Source organism: Halichoerus grypus, chromosome 12 (genome assembly GCF_964656455.1).
Source record: "Halichoerus grypus chromosome 12, mHalGry1.hap1.1, whole genome shotgun sequence".
Classification (NCBI taxonomy): Eukaryota; Metazoa; Chordata; class Mammalia; order Carnivora; family Phocidae; genus Halichoerus; species Halichoerus grypus.
In genome coordinates, this window is record NC_135723.1 from 35,113,455 (window position 1) to 35,130,846 (window position 17,392).

Consider the following 17,392-nt stretch of genomic DNA (forward strand, 5'->3'; position numbering starts at 1 on the left):
GATTGGATCATTGAAGGACCATGCTTCGAGAAACACCTCCTGGCGGGCCTGTCGCTGTGGTGATATGAACAGTCTAATTCCTGACAAAGGGTGGTAGAGTTTTCTGTGTCTGGAAATAAGCTGCAAAATTATGCTGCTTTGTGGAGGAATCTGACTGCGCTCTACCACTTGAATGGTATCTGCAAAGTTGAGTGTCCTCTGTGCAGGCCCCTATGTACTGGACCTTGAAACCATGGCAAAGAAAATATTTTCTGACTTTACACTTCTGTTTATTTTTGTGAAATACAATAATAGCTATTCACATATTTTCATGTAAGGATTGAGGTTGAGTTACATTTAGTTAAACAGTGATGGCTATTATGCTACCAATGTTTATTTTTCTTAACCAGAAGACGTAAGAGGCTTGGTGCCAAACCACACATCTTTCTTTATTGCATACTTTGTAGTATTCTTACTGACTATACATGTAAGCCACATGTAATAAAGTGTAAAGTAGTTCTTCCAGAAACCCTCAGCTCCTACACTGAAAAGTACCTGGAGCATAAGTGCTACTATTTCCAGCCCTGTCACTTAGCAAGATTTGTTTCTGCAGAAGTTACTAGCAAGATGTTTACATTAGAGGAAACCACCCGTCTGCTTTCCCATCCTACCTACATGCATGCGTGGATTTTTCTAGTGGCAAATGGGAACAGGATCAGCTACAGCATGGAAAGGCAGCTGGTGGGTCATTTACAGGTTCATCTGGGAGTAATTGGAGACAATCAAACTAGGAATCTTTTTCAGGGAGTACATTAATCTTAATGCAGGAAAGTAACTATTTAGACAAGAAACAGTTTCAACATTTTGGATTAACGTCTGATGTGGGAGCAAATTAGAGGCTGATAGGGGCCTGCAGTGTTCCAGAGTAGGAAAAGAGCCCCTTATAATGTAAGCATTTGCACCAATACCCTAGCAAGGAGGGATTAGTAATGAGGCCGGGATTAGTAGTGAAGGATCACATTGCAGTTATAATGATTCATTATTGTAGATGTGTTGTAGTTGCATATTAATTGTGTAGTTAAACATCTGTATGCCTTTTTAGTGCTATTTCAGTTCGCTTTAGCCAACCCACTTGTAACAAAGAACTTTTCAAGACCTCTTTTGTAGTATAAAAGGAATATACCTGTATCATCAACAATTCAAATGATATAGAAAGGTACATGTAGAAAATTAAATTGTTTCTGTATTCCTCCCCTCAGCTGTAACCATAGTCTGATAAGCAGATTCCTCCTTTTTTTTTTTTTTTTCCCTATGCAGAGTTGGGTCTTGGCCCTTTGGTGGCAGATTAATCGGTTTGAATGTTAGCAGTGGTAAAAGTAACAATGCATTTGTGATAAAGTTAAAATTGCTTTGAGCCAGGTAAACTCTATTAGGTTGAACTGTGTGAAATTGCTGTGTTGGTAGGTCAAAAATGTCAAATATTGCCAGTTTTATGTGGCTCAGCTATACTATGAGAGGAATTTGTTCTTTAAAGTGTTTAGTAAGCATTCGCGGTGGTCCTGTGAGGCTGCAATGTGGAGGTAGCCCCCCGCAGACTGCCCTTTGCCAGTAGGGGGGTGGGGGATAAACAGGTATTGATGGCAAGGGGAATGGTTGGGTCTGTAATTTCCAGTACCACATTTCAGGTTTGCGACGTTGGGGATATTAGGAGTGGAGCAAGGCAGGAGGAATATGCAGTGGGATTGAATTTCTGTCTATCCGCAAATAGAAAAACTTAGCTCTGGAGCAAGTAAAAACAGTAGACTTTTTTTTTTTTTTGATGGATAGAAAGCGATTCATATGATATTTATAAAGTATTCCTAATGTGTTGTATCATCTTTCCACGTTTGGATGATACCTGGTGGTCAAGAAACATGTCTCCAAATCCTATCATGTGATTTTAGTTTAATTAAGTTTATATGATATCACATTTTGGCTTTGTGTTTTGGGTGATCCATGACCTCTTTTTCCCATAACACAGAGTTGACTCTTTGTATGTGTGTGCGTACAAGGTATAAAAAGCAAAAAACATGGAGTCAAAGATACAGTTCCATTTTTTAACCTGATTCTTGCACTTTTTCATTTGTTAGCTTATGGGTATGTGCGTGTGTATGTGTTTATTTATCATATTAGATATCATTAAGGGAAGGGTCTGGAACTAAGTAGAACCGCAGCCTTTCTCCTGGTATGTAGCTGAACTAGGCAGCATACCTTGCAGAACTGTGTACAGGTTAACCTAGGAGCTGTGTATCTGTTCATTTTTCTGTCTAAACCACCTAGTCCTCACAGACACAGTTAAATAAGCAATCTTGTCTTTTCTCTGCATGCATTGGTTTTTTGTTTTTTGGTTTTTTGTTGGTCTTTTTTTTGGTTTTTTTGTTGTTGTTGTTGTTGTTTGCTCTCTACCCTTGAGATTTTCCCATTCAAAATACTTTAGCTATGAAAATATTCAGAATGCACTGGCAAGTAACTTCTCGTTGAAAGTAAGTAGTTTTATTATTTCTAGTATAAAGTGGATTTCAGCAGCCTTAGAACTATCTAGCTGTGGGCTTAAAGAAAAAGTTCATGTCTGTTGTAAGTTGTAGCTTGAGGTATGGTTGGCTCCTTGGGTTTAATGAGTAGTAATGTTTGTCTTCTAGAAATGTCAGATAGCAGCCTCTCCAGTCTACCCCTCAGGAAAAGAGGACATTTTAAAAAAAGAGAGAGGAATATATGAATGCACTACTTCTTTCCAGAGGCTAACGGGGGAGTGAGCAAGGATAGGTTGTGTTTGTTTGTGGTCTGTCCTTTCCTAGAAGGATTATCATATAATGACTTAGAAAACTGATATATTAAAGAAGGTTTTGTTCTTTCTTTCTCTATTAACATTGCTTGTAACTGATAAAATGAACATACTCTGGGGTCGCCTGGGTGGCTCTCGGTTAAGCCTCCGACTTCAGCTCAGGTCGTGATCTCAGGGTCATCAGATCCAGCCCTGTATTGGGCTCCACGCTCAGTGGGGAGTCTGCTTGAGAGTCTCTCCTTCTCCCTCTCCCTCTGCTCCTCCCCCCACTCCTGTATGCTCTCTCTCTCTCTTTCTCACAAATAAATAAATAAAATCTTTAAAAAAAATGAACATACTCTGAACTCTTCTGTTAACTCAGAATTTATTTAATCATGATGAAATTGGAGTTTAGGTGAAATTTATCCCTTCCAAGTGGGAGTCGAAATTGAAGATGTTTATTCTCAAAGTGGGAGGTTGGAAGTTTCAATATGGCAGAGAAGCAGATACCTGAATCCTGCTACCAAATGAAGGGAGGCTCCCTGTGTCCTTCTGTCCTTCTGGGACTTTGTCAGAGGCACAATTATCTTTAAGCACAACAGTGTTTTTCTGTTTTTGTATTGTTTCAACATCACAGTTTTGAAACCATTGTTAGAATTTTACCCCCAACCCTAAAATTACAAGTCTTTTGCATCACATACAGTTGAAAATTTTTCAAACCTCAGTGGTGAAATGAATTTAAAATGTTGCCATATGTTTACTTAAAATCTGTGGAGAAACCAAGTGAGGAACCAAGCATGCTGGAATTACTAACGCTAATGTTACAGGATTTGTTTGTCAGTAAACGATGAGAAAATAACATGTGTTATATCCATGATATTATTAGGATTACATGGAGAATTATTTTGACAGTGTTTGTCTTGAAAAGGGAGACATACTGGCTTTAGAACTTGTAGGTGCTAATCACTGGTCTGACTTGGCAGCCCAGGAGCCTCACTTGCCGTGGTAACAGCAGGAATTCCAGTTTCTGGCAACTTGCTGGGAGCAGTGGTTGCTGCCTTGGCAGGCTCATAACTAGTCAGGTCTGGCACCTCCTGGATGTTGATAGGATGTTGATAGAGATCGCGGAGGGTTTTCTGACCTTCCATGCCTTTTGTCTGCCATCAGCTATGAAATTAGTGGCTCTGTCCTTTTTCAAATGCAAATTTATGATGTTACGCTCAAAAGAAAGAAGGTTTGCTTTCAAATACAGATATGGGTACCTATTTAACTGATAGTCTACTTCAAAAGTGTATATAAATGTATTTAGAAATCGAAAATCTGTAGTAATTGAGACTTACAAGAAAGAAATGTGGAGACTTTGAGTCTTCGTGTAGAAATGGTCAAAAATATATAAAGCAATGACATGACTTTTTTCTATAATATTTGTCACTGTCAGGAACAAACCATTTTTTCCCCAAGATGAATGATGGCAGAAATTCAATTTTCCTGAAATTGTAGGAAAAATGCCACGGGAAATGATGAGTGTGAAGACATTATTTTGAGAAATGAGCAACAATTTAGGTGTAAGTGGCGAGAGAAAAAAGGCGATGATGGGGTGGAGGTTGCGGGGGAGCAGTTAAAAAAATCCCAAGGTAAAGGATCCTCAGGGCCCGGGATTCTTAATTTAGTGGAAGCTTCAGTACCTTTTTGGGGTTGTTGCTGATAAGGATGGATCCTCACTGAATTTGACAGGCTAAGGGGTTAACTTGAAAAATGAAATTGGACAAGATTACAAATCCTGTTGTATAATATATTTCCAAAACTTGCCTCACAAAGCCAGATTGCTTTCATACAACATGGGATCGTTTAGGCCCTTGATTCATTTCACCTATCTGCGTCCTATACCTGGTGGGTGTGAAGTCCCATACCTGTTCATCATTTTCAAATACCCTGTTGTGGTTTCAAATATTGAACTCTGAGGATGAGTCTGCCTTGGAAGTTCAGTGCAGGCCAAGTGTCCTTTTTAAAATAAGCAAATGTGAAGTTGGTCCCCAGATTAATATCTGAAAGCTAGCTATTTAATAAAGTTTTAATTGTTTAAGACTGATGGGCCAGTTGAATAGTTAAAAGAAGGAAGATTATAAATTATTGGAATTAATGAGACAAAAGTCTATCATAAGTCTATATGATGGTTGTTCCTTCATAGTTCGTGTACTGTGATTTTATTGTTGTAATTATTTTCCCATGTGTGCTAATTTACAGAGCTCCAGTAAAATAAACTTGTAGATGTTTTTACTGTAAGGTTTTTAGTGTATAAAACTAACTTGCCCATGGCAGGTCTATGTAGGACGGGAGAGGAGGCCTCACTATGTAGCCTGGACTTGTCTGGCCTTGGACTATACACTGTTGCTGATTGAGTTTCAGGGGAAGCACGCTTCTTGTTGTCTTCCAGTGTTGGAACCAGCTACACAAATTAGTTCTCTTTCCAGGGCGCCTAGGTGGCTCAGTTGGTTAAGCGACTGCCTTCGGCTCAGGTCATGATCCCGGAGTCCTGGGATCGAGTCCCGCATCCGGCTCCCTGCTCGGCGGGGAGCCTGCTTCTCCCTCTGACCCTATCCCCTCTCATGCTGTTTCTCTCTCTCTGTCAAATAAATAAATAAATAAAATCTTAAAAAAAAAAAAAATTAGTTCTCTTTCTGGATGACCTTCTTTGGGCCAAATATATGTTTATTAAAGTTTGTCTTGCAATTAAGGAACATGTATATGGTCCCGAAACAGTTTTGCCTGCAGAAGTCTACAGAAATTCATAGCAGTAATGGCGCCTGGGTGGCTCAGTCGTTAAGCGTCTGCCTTCGGCTCAGGTCATGATCCCAGGGTCCTGGGATCGAGCCCCGCATCGGGCTCCCTGCTCCGCGGGAAGCCTGCTTCTCTCTCTCCCACTTCTCCTGCTTGTGTTCCCTCTCTTGCTGCGTCTGTCTGTCAAATAAATAAATAAAATTTTAGCAATAACAATAGCTCTAATAAAACAACTGCTCACATTCATTGAGCTCATACTAGAATTTATCTGTATGCTTTCTCTCTGCCTTTCTGGGGAATGCCCAGTGCAGCCCATCTTGCATGGTGATTACCTATCTAAAATAGGATATATGATATATGTAATATCATTTTATTTGAGTAAAATATTAAATAATCTAGATTTGCTTTTTTTTTAAGTATGTTAAAACATGGGTGCATTTCTTTATTTTTACTTTTTTAGTAGACTTTATTTTTTAATGCAGTTTTAGGCTCACAGAAAAATTGAGTGACAAGTTCTCATATACTCCCTGCCTACCACCACCTACCTCCTCCCCACCTCTGCCCCTAAGCCTCCCCTACTATCAACATCTCTCACCAGCATGGTACATTCCTTACAATTGATGAACCTACACTGACCATCACTGTCACCCAAAACCCAAGGTTTACATTAAGATTCATGCTTGGTATTATAAATCTTTTTGTAAAGATGTGGGTGGTTTTGCAGTATTACTGGGTATCAAGAATTTGTCCACGGCCACCAGTGCCAGTAACTAGGTTATTTTATGACTTTGGGAGAGCAAATAAAAGCACACATGACCCACATCTTTAAAAGCATTAGGAGATGCCGCAAGCCTATGGTTGCAGAGTGGTGCAAGGGAAGCTTCAGACAGGTTTAAGAGACTGTGTAAAAGAGTAGAGGGGTATGGAGGACTTAGATGAAGCCCAGACAGAATCACTTCAGAAAGAGAAAACTGGGACTCCATGAGGTTCACAGCACTGACTACAGAAAAGATCGAAAGCGAATAGGATTAGAAACTGTTGGCTGGAGGAGAGATTCACATATTTAGGGAAAGGATCGTACCCCTTGAAGTTGGCAGTGAAAGTAAAAAAGGAAAGAATAAGGAGAAATTAAGGATCCTGTAGAAATGAAAAAGAAACAGAACACCCCAAACTCTCTCCCTTTCTGCCACCAGCACCATCCATAATACCTACATAGAGGAGAGAAGAACTGATGTAAGAGAGGACTCTCAAACTAAGAACACAGACCCTTGAATGAATAAGACTAGAACAAGCACATCTATATAAAACTGTTGTAAAAATTCAGAAAATATAAAATAAATGCATTTCAAAAAACAACCATAAAATTAAAGAAAACTGTACACAACAAACTGTAATCTAAATTAAATTTTCTTATTCAGGCTCTTGGGTATATGAAACCTAAAAACCCCACCTTGAAGTGGTAATACAAAAGCTAAGAAGAAAAATGCACAAAAGCCGGGCGCCTGGGTGGCTCAGTTGGTTAAGCGACTGCCTTCGGCTCAGGTCATGATCCTGGAGTCCCTGGATCGAGTCCCGCATCGGGCTCCCTGCTCGGCAGGGAGCCTGCTTCTCCCTATGACCCTCACCCCTCTCATGTGCTCTCTCTCTCTCTCTCATTCTCTCTGTCTCAAATAAATAAATAAAATCTTTAAAAAAAAAATGCACAAAAGCCAAAATGAAATGAGTTAATTGAACTCCTGGGAAATATAGAAGAAAAGACAAAACTAAATCAGAAATGAAGACTAAGTTACAAGATGCCCAAGGGAAAATGGATTGAAATGTCAGATGACCCAATATATTCATATTTACATTAGATGTAAATGGTCTAAATATCAGTTAAAAGTTGGAGGTTGACAGAATGGATTTAAAAAGCACATGACCCAGTGATATGCTATTTATAAGAAACTTACATATTCAAATCTAACTATATTGGTAGGCTAAAAGAAAAAGTAAAAAGATACATCATCAAAACTAAGCTAGAGTGGTTATATTAATATCTATAAAACAGGCTTCAGAGCAAAGAAAATTACCAAAGACAGAGAGACATTATATATTTATAAAGGAGCCAGTTCACAAAGAAAACATAGGAATCCTAAATGTATATACAGTAAACATCACACACAAAGCAAAACACATAAAGCAAAAACTGGCGGAATTCAAATGAAGTTGACAAATCCCCAGTTACAGTTGGGGATGTCAACAACCCTCTCTTGGTCACTGATAGAACCATTTTTCAGAAAGCCGGCAAGTACAGAGAAGAACTCAGCAACATCATCAACCAACAGAATCTAATTGGCGTTTATAGAACTCTCCACCCAATTTCAGCAGAATATATATTCCATATGTATGGCATGTATACCAAGATAAACCACATTCTGGGTAATGAAACAAACCTTAACAAATTTAAAACAATTGAAATCATACCAACTATGTCCTCTGGCCATAATGGAATCTAACTAGAGTTTAACAGCAAATAACAGGTGAAATAATTGGGGGAGGAGCTTCATCTAAATGAAAACTCTCTTCCACTACCCTTGATTCTGAATAGTTACTGGCTTGGAAAATGGGAAAATAAATATCTCATCTGACAAAATGATAATGAAACATATCAGTTGATTATTATCCATCGTCTCTTTGTCTACTTTGTTTTACAGCTTCTCTCTTAAAAGGACTAAAACATGCTAACATAGTGCTGCTTCATGACATCATCCACACCAAGGAGACGCTGACACTTGTGTTTGAATATGTGGTGAGTAAAATAAGAATTCAGATTTTATAAACATAAATAAAATTCTTGTAGTATTATGATGGAGTTTCTTATTTAAGTTGCTGTACCGAAGTATTTTATCTAGTAAGTTTATATAATTTTGAACAATCCAGAAAAATTTTAAACTGAATTTTCATCAGATATATTATCTGTTAATAATCTATTTGTCACTGGATATGCTGTAATTTTTAGGTTTATCAAATAGGATTAAACAGCATGACAGTGATCACTCCATCAAAGGAAGTTCTTTTTCCTTTGGACTTACAACTTGGTTTCTCAGAAGCATTCTTACTAAGATTTTTTTTTCCTTTTTGGATGGGTGGGGGAAAGCCTGATACTTACAATTTAGACTTCATAGTTTTCTCCCTCAGTTCGTATTTCAGCTATTAATTAAAACTTCCAATTTGCATAGCACACAATGTAATGATCTTACTGTGTTGAGAGTATTACTGCTAGAAGACTTGGACTTGAACTCATAATTAATCTTTCTCCGTTTCTCCTAGAAAAACATATGGTATTTATGTAGCACCACTTCAGCCTTTAACTGTGGAATCATGAGATGTAACCATGATAATTAACATCCCAATTTTCACAGATGGATCTGAGAACATGTAATTTATGATACAAATGACATTGGTGGAGACTTTTATTGAGGAGAGTAGCTATTGGTATTGTGAATGTATTAGGATCCCATTTTATAAATTACCACACTACTTTTTTAAAAAATTTGAAATAGGTTCCATGTTTTTTTAAAAAATATATAATAGAATGTATATTTGCAACATTTTTATCTTGCTAATGTCTGCCTGTGTCTGTTTATCATTTGAAAATTGTTGTCTTATGAAGAAGCCATTTATCTTCTCTATTTACATATAAATGATAGATACATTTGAATAATATGGTAATGTGGCTACAAGGACAGCTAGAGCTGAGCAGTTGAATATATTACATGCTACCAAGAATGGATGAGATTCGCACATCAATGCAAATATAATTTCTTTTGTTTAATCGGTGATTTTGGAGTCAATAATGTATTCAGTTGACTTAGAATTGGAATTTTTGTTTCATATTTTCCAGTAGGTCTAGTTGCAATATTGCAATTAAATCTAGATTTTTCTTAGTATACTTGACTAACTTTTATGTTTTGTAGAAAAGAAGATTTCAAAAATGTACTTATTCCCTCCTCCAAAATTAGATGGTTAAGCTAGAAAGAAAAATAGTTTGGCCTCTAAAATCAGTAACGTTAATAGAGAAACTAACAGAATTAATATGAAAATATGTCCTTCAAGTCTTAAAAGAAAACTAAATATATTTGTGAGGCTAAAATCATTTGATGATTTTATATGCTGTGGAAGTGACCACATGAAGGAAATTCACTGTTCTAAAATATTTGCTAACTGATTAAGACTGACTTTTAAACATGTCCTATAATATTTGCTAACTGATTAAGACTGACTGTTAAATAATCACTCTTCTTTGTGTGAGTGAAATTTCCCCTGGTCCCAATTCTTGTGGAGCCATCCCAGGTCAATCAGCCACATAATAGTGTGGATATCAGCAGTACTTTTCAGGCAACGTTTTATTCCCAACTTCTCTGAGGGAGTCTAGATGTAGCTTAACCTATTCTCTCTTTGAGAATGAGGCAAGCTCGCATCATTCATGGTTTAGGACTGCCCTGCCTTGCCTCTCCTTGGGTCCCCCACTCTATCTTTATTTCCTCACCTCCCCATTGTTCCTGCCTTCCTCTTTTCCATCTAACCCTTGTCTTTTTCTGTTCTTTTCATCTCTTGTCCTTTTGCTCTCTCTGGTGGAGTACTTTTTGTTGCTACAACTAAAGTTTGTTTGGGTTTTGTTTAAGTAAAATGTTTGAATGGATCTCTGAAATCAGAGTTGGGGTGGGGGGTTCCAGACTGTAGAAATAGCTTACAAGAGTCTTCTGAGTTAGAGTTGGGGAGGTGTGGACTCCTTGGCAGTGTTAGTGTGACCATGTGGCAATTGCCCAGTATAAAAATAACTCCCCAGAATATTTCCTAAAATTTTTATTTTTTTATACTGTTTTTTCATTGCTTGTTGTTTGTACATCTACTGATACCTTGAGGAAGATTAAGGCTCCTACATATTTTAATGGATTAATCAGATTGCTTTCCTCACAGTATCTGGCAGAAATAAATTCTGCTTTTTTCTTGTATGTTTCATAGTGATGGAAAGGCAATAATAATTTCAAAGCATGAAATGCTGCCTTGGGAATTAGAGCAGATCTAGGTGAGGGACATAGGGTAGGAAATCAGAGGGCACTGTAGGCTTGGCATGATGAGTGGTGGATCAGAAAAGGAGGTGAAAGTATGACCACGATACTAGAAATCAGTAACTAAAGTTTATTTATTGTTTTATGCTGAGCATTCTGCTGGGGGCTTTACATTCATTACCATTTTTGATGTTCTCAGTGGCCTCCTGGAACTGTGAATGTCACTTTACAAAGGAAAAGAAAACTAAGGATTAGGGAGATTAGGTACTTATCCAGACCCATTTTACTCTGGTTCCCAATTGTAATGTTGTATCTCCCACTTATTTTTACAACTGTAGTTAGATTGAGCCTTTGGTCAGAAGAGGAAAAGGAAATTTTCTTCTTTCTTTCCACCACCCTCCCTTATTCTGCTCTTAAAATCCTGAGTGCAGTTAAATCCTGAATCGGTTAAACTGCTTTGTTCTTTAAATAAGTGTTGTGCACTGGTCAAAAGCCTCATCATTTAAGATTTTATTTTAATTATGAAATGTTTTTAAGTTTCCATAAAGCAAACTTATAATTACAGTATTGCCCCCTGTATATCATTGGGATCTACTTACACACACACACACGCACACGTACACGCACACAGAACCTTGTTGTTTAGCAAGCCCTGAAATCAATATCAAACACTTTAATGTGCACTTTCCTAAACTTAGTGCTTATATTGCCACATTTCAAAATTGTTAACATCAAAGTTGTTTTCTAAAAAAGGTTGATTTTATAGTTCCATGTAATTAGTAGTACCCTTTTTTTGAGGAAGGGGAATAAGTAAGTTAAAAAGTGTAAGACAGGAGCGCCTGGGAGGCTCAGTGGATTAAGCGTCTGCCTTCAGCTCAGGTCATGATCCCAGGGTCCTGGGATCAAGCCCTGCATCGGGCTCCCTGCTCGGCGGGGAGTCGGCTTCTTCCTCTGCCTCCCTCTCCCCTTGTTCCTGCTGTCTCTCTCTCAAATAAATAAAACCTTTAAAAATAAATAAAGTAAAATAAAAGTGTAAGAAAAATACACCGTGCCCATTGGAACCCTAGGTATGAAAGAAAAGTAAAATAACTTAAGATTCACTAGGTACTATTGGATTTTTTCTTTGGATTTTAGTTAAGTGTTCGAGGCTTTTTTTAAGGTTCCTATGTAATTTGAGTTCCACCCAGTGAAACACTCTTATTTATTTATTTATTTTATTATTTTTTAACTTAAATTTTGATAGTTAACATATAGTAACATTCTTCTTTATGATCATATACATACTGCATAAAAACATTTCTGATCTTTGCTTTAAAAGAGAACTTGAAGTCCAGCTGCTTTGTGTTAGTCCCACGGATGACATTGCAGGTTACACAAAAGCCTTGGGAGGACCAGAATAATGACATAAGTGATGAACAGTTAGTGATGTGGAAGAGCACTGGAAGATTTCAATGACTTTGGAGGTCATTATTAAAACTCTTCAGTGGATAATAGGATACTGCTAGTATACACTGTCTCTGCAGTACTGTGGAAAGCTCCTAAAATGTCTGAAATTTAGATTCTTATACACTTTCAAAGCGTGTAGATATAATCCGCGAGCTGCAAGGTTGGGGACCCGCTGGAAAACGTGCAGCTCAGTTTGCTCCTGTTTTCAGTCCTGTCTTCCTGCCATTGTTGTCCAATGTGAAGGAGCATTTTTAACCAAGGAATGAGTCAGTTAGCTTGAAAAATATATCTGGTTTCACAGTGGTTTAAGACATTGTTATAGCTGCCCTTTTTCCTACATGGGTTTGAGTGTTGGCAGAGAAATACTATAGAAAACAGTGAAAGTGCTAACAATTTTTTTCTACTTAAAAGAAAGTTAAGCAATTTAGTTTTTTTTCCCCTTTTCTTTCCTTTTTTGGCCAAAGACAAATTAGTGCCACATTAACCTATTTAACATCATGCTGAAAAATTTAAAACATGTGATTATGTAAATATATATTACCATTAAAGCACATAACTATTCTGTTCTGGTTTTTATTACATGAGATCAAAGTATGTGTAGCAGAACTCTTCATTGCACATTTAATTATTATGTATAAGAAGAAAAACAACAACCCTATAGCTTATGATATTCACTGGAGCACTCATTTTATTTCTTCTGCTGTGGGGCAAACTAGTAAAATAGTCAAACTAATGTGCAACATTATGTAAAAAAAAAAATCTATATTACATATGAAAAAAAACTGTGTCTCCAAAAATCATGTGAAGTGATTTATGAATCACCAAAATTCATGTACGTTATTTTTTTTTTTTAAGATTTTACTTATTTGAGAAAGAGAGCACAAGCAGGGTGAGGGGCAAAGGGAGAAGCAGACTCCCTGCTGAGCAGGGACCCGGATGTGGGGCTCGACCCAGGGACTCGACTCTCGGGGACCTGATTCCCAGACTCCATCCCCGGACTCTGGGATCATGACCTGAGCTGAAGGCAGACACAACCTACTGAGCCACCCAGGCGCCCCTATTTTTATAGTAATTTTATTCTACAAAGCCCTCTCTCATACACATTATTTCCTCAGATTCTGTCTTTAGCCCTTTGAGGTACATAAGGCATATATTATTGTTGCCCAGTTTTGTTTGTTACCCAGTTTTTATCGAAGAGGAAAAATAATGCTTAGAGAATTTAAAGTGAAATCACTCAGTTAAGTTAAAAGGGTAAAGACAAGACTTCTGTGCCCAGATCCTTGTTATCCTCTCTCACCTTGACGGCTAGTGTTGGGATGAAGACCCGTCTTCAGAGTTTTATATGATGGTCTGAGGTGTGTGTGATGTTCAATATGGGACTGGCAGCTGAAAGTTATGTTCTTTCTTTGCTCCCTGCCACACAATTTACCTCATTATTTGGTTTCTCTGCCTCATACATTTTGATTTCTAAGTCTATGAGGAATGCTTTAATTTGCATGATTTTAAGCCACATCTGTTCTCAAAAACTGTAGCTCTCCATCAGTATTCTGATTTCCAGATTAAACCCTCCTGGGGCAATGGAACATCTTTCTGCTTCCTGTGAGATAAAATACATGTGCACATGTACAGGCACATACAGCTGTAAATGGGGGTGATCAGGGGCAGCCTCACCGAGAAGGTGAGGGATATTTATGTAAAAAATCTGAAGGAGGTGAAGGAGGAACACACAGATATTTGAGGCACGTGGTGGAATTCAGGATATATTTTCAAGGCTGAGCTGATAGCATTTGATGTGGGATTTGACAGATGAAGAGGAGTCAGGGATGACCCCCAAGGATTTGGACTTGAGCAACTATGATAGTGGAGCTGCATGAGGAAAAATGGGGCAGAGTACAGGAGGAGCAGAGTGGGGAAGACGTGACTCAGATTTAAATGGGTTAAAGTTGACATGCACCTTGTATGTGCAAATGGACATGTCACAAGGCAGTTGGATGCATGAGTCTAGAATTTAGGAAAGAGATCCAGGGTAGACATTTGGAAGTTGTCTGGGTTGTAGATATTGTTTGACAGGGGGATTGTATGGGATCACCAAGTGTGGTAATTGTTACATTGGTGGTCCTCAATGAACCATGCCTTTGAATACCCACCCCCTTGTGCAATCCTTACCCCTTAATCAAGGCGGGGCTTTTGGTTGCTCTAACCAATGAGCAACATGGTGGAAGTGACACTCCGCCAGTTGTGGTCCTGACAGCTTCTCTTTTGCAATCTTGAGCATCCTGACCAGGATGTGTTAGAATTCCAGTTGTCTTGCTGAAGAAGCCATGTGGCAAGGGAGAGGCCACAGAGGACATGGAAGAGAACGGAGAACCTGGAACACAGTGTAGAGTTGGGCTCTACGTATCGGACCCCAGCCAAGCCATTTGCCCAGCCTAGCTAAGTGCCAGACGTATGACGTGAGAAGCCATCTTGGGGAGGGGGGAGGGTGGCGCATTCTGGGCTCACAAGTATCACCTGGCGCCAAGGGCCGTTGTCCCTGATATGCCTTTTCTGAATTTGCAACCCAGGAATTGTGAGAAATAATAACATGGTCATTGTTTTAAGCCATCCAGCATAGGGTTGGTTTGTTGTATGCAGTCAATAACTAAAACAGCCTATGAGTGAATGAACACAGAAAATGGAAAGGAATTTTATGGACTGACCCCTGGGGCATTCCACCATGAAGGGTCACAGTGATAAGGAACTATCAACAAAGGGTACTGAGAAGAAAACACCAGTGAGAAAGGAGACTGTTCATGAATTCAGAGGAAGCGGTTTCATCGGAGACTGAGCGCAAGAGCAGAGCAAGTGCCTCTCCAGTGCATAGCCCAGTGTCTGGCGCATAGTAGGTGCTTAGCAACTCTGTTTTCTGGGAGGGAGTGAGTGACATTTGAAGCAGGAAGAACAAGAGATTATAGTAGTGTCACTATCTAAGGCAAACAACCGAGAGAAAGTGGAACTAAGTCACGTTTTAAAATTTTTTCTTTATCTATTTATCTACATCCCATCTTTAGTTTCCATCGACAGTCTTTAGTTTTTTTCTCTGAAAGCAAATATTCTTCCAAGCAGAAGGTGCAGAGCAGATCTGCCTCCACAGCAATTAGAGCAGGCCTCGGACAACGGGACGGTCAGAAACCACCTCGTTGTGTCAAAAGGAATTAAAGGGCCTGGCTGCTCTGAATAAATGTACCTGTCCGAGTTCTCTTTTGCCAGCAACAGAAATTCTCTTTGGCTGAATTGAACAGACGAGTTTATTGAGAGGATATCATGTGGCTGACAGACCTGCTGGGAAGACTTTAGAAACCGGCAGGAACCGTGTAAAGCTGACGACGCAGACCGGAGCCAAAACCATGCCACGGAACCGGCCATGGAGCACCCTGCTGCCCCCAGGAGTGTCGGCCCCAGACACTGTCTCTTACCTCACTGTCCTGACCACCCCAGTGACTGGAGGTTATTACCTCTGCCGATGATGTCAAAATTGCATTGACGTTCTCCCTGCTTCTTCAGGTTGCGTTAGCTCCTACTGCAGAGTTCGGTTTGGTCGTGTGTGGTAGGTGACACTAGGTCACATGCTCAAGTTTTGACTGCACAGGCACCTGAGAGAGCGGCCTTTGGGCTTTTGCAATAGCAGCGGGGCCTTGCCTTCCACCAAAATGCATAAAGCAGGGGATTTTCACAACACAGGGAGTACGGTCAGATTTAGAACACACTTTGCTCAGTTCCCTGCTCTTCCCAATCCCCTCCCCGCAAAAAACACCTCATGAACATCCACTGGAATGAGTTCATTGTGTAGCCCCAGATAAATTACATCTAGAATGTGAAAAGAAGTGCCTGTAGTGTATTAATAGAACTGTTGTTTATAATCTTTGAAAAATCAAGAATGAAGGTGAGCAGAAGTAATGCTGGTTTTTAAAAGGTGGTGGTGGGGGGGCCTGGGTGGCTCAGTTGGTTAAGTGTCTGCCTTCGGCTCAGGTCATGATCCCAGAGTCCTGAGATCAAGTCCCACATCGGGCTCCTTCCTCAGCAGGGAGCCTGCTTCTTCCTCTGCCTGCCACTCCCCCTGTTTGTGCTCTCTCTCTCTGACAAATAAATAAATAAAATCTTTAAAAAAATTAAAAAAAAATAAAAAAACAAAAATAAAAGGTGGTGGGAAACAAACCTGAATCTATGGACACAATAAGCACATGATAGAACGTTCGTGAAATTCAAAACTAGATCTTTGGACATTAAAGTCTAATAATCTTCATTCCCTTTTAGTAAGTAACAGTGTTATTACTTGATTTCAGCAAAGCTTGTGACAGGGGCTCTCATGACATTCTTAGATAAAATTGAAATCCAGTTGTCACAAGATTATTATTCTTTCCGTTTATTGCTGGATGAACAACTTTACCCAAAGCCTATTGATTAATGAATTGACATTAGGGTAGAGAAAAGTTTATCAGGGTATGCTGGAGGGCATTGTCTTTGACCTTGTCCTGTTTGATATTTTTATTAATGACTTAGATGAAGACATGGTGATGGTGTGCTTGACCTATTTGTGTGTGTCATAGCTGGGAGCTATAATTAACACTTGGGGTGATGGAATCAGGGCTCAAAAAGAATCTGATGAAATGATGAATGGGAACTACAGGGTGAATTGCTGTGGGACAAATAAAACAATGTGGTTAAGAGAAAAAAAAAAGGCAAGCCCAAACTCATATGGAAAAACAGGGTGGAGGAAAATTAACTTCAAAATGCAGTTAATTTCATATGAAAAAGACTAGTAATTTGTTTGGTTCAATGAACTGAAGCAAACAGGAGTATGCACCTAGGGTGGCAAGAGGTCTGTGAACCATGTACAACATGGAAACAGTGACTTATTCGGGAGGATTAGATGTACTAGAGTAGAGAAAAGGTAATGTGTGTATTCCAGACAGGACAAGAAAGCCAAGCGTGGGAGTTCTGGGGAGGCTAATTTTGGCTTAATCCTGGGAAAGATATTCAAATGTTTTGTGTTACTTATAAATTAAATGCAATGTCTTGAAGTGTGATGAATGTCTTATCGCTAAAGTATTCAAGTAGAGCGTAGGTTGATCCACATCAGAAATTCTGTAGGGAGGGTTCCTGACCTCTACTCTATGCAAGGGGTTGAAATATGTAATTTAGTATGTTATTTCATGTTGTCCCAACCAAAACCGTGAAGTAGGTGGAAGGTTCCTCCATTTTGCAGATGAGGAAATTCATGCTAAGATGTCAGAGACTCCATGTATGCCCTGTCCAGTGGCTGCATGATACCATCTCCTGTGTCAAGTGTGAATCCAGG

At 39.1% G+C, this 17,392-nt stretch overlaps 1 protein-coding gene across 4 annotated transcripts in view; it reads left to right on the top strand.

Annotated features, from left to right (window-relative positions):
• CDK14 (cyclin dependent kinase 14) overlaps nt 1–17,392 on the top strand; it is a 543,473-nt gene that overhangs the window by 226,433 nt on the left and 299,648 nt on the right. For all 4 annotated transcript variants that reach the window (XM_078059238.1, XM_078059237.1, XM_036071484.2 and 1 more), the window contains one exon: nt 8,251–8,345. In XM_078059238.1, the coding sequence (XP_077915364.1) occupies nt 8,251–8,345 (95 nt within the window). The remainder of the gene's footprint in view (nt 1–8,250; nt 8,346–17,392) is intronic.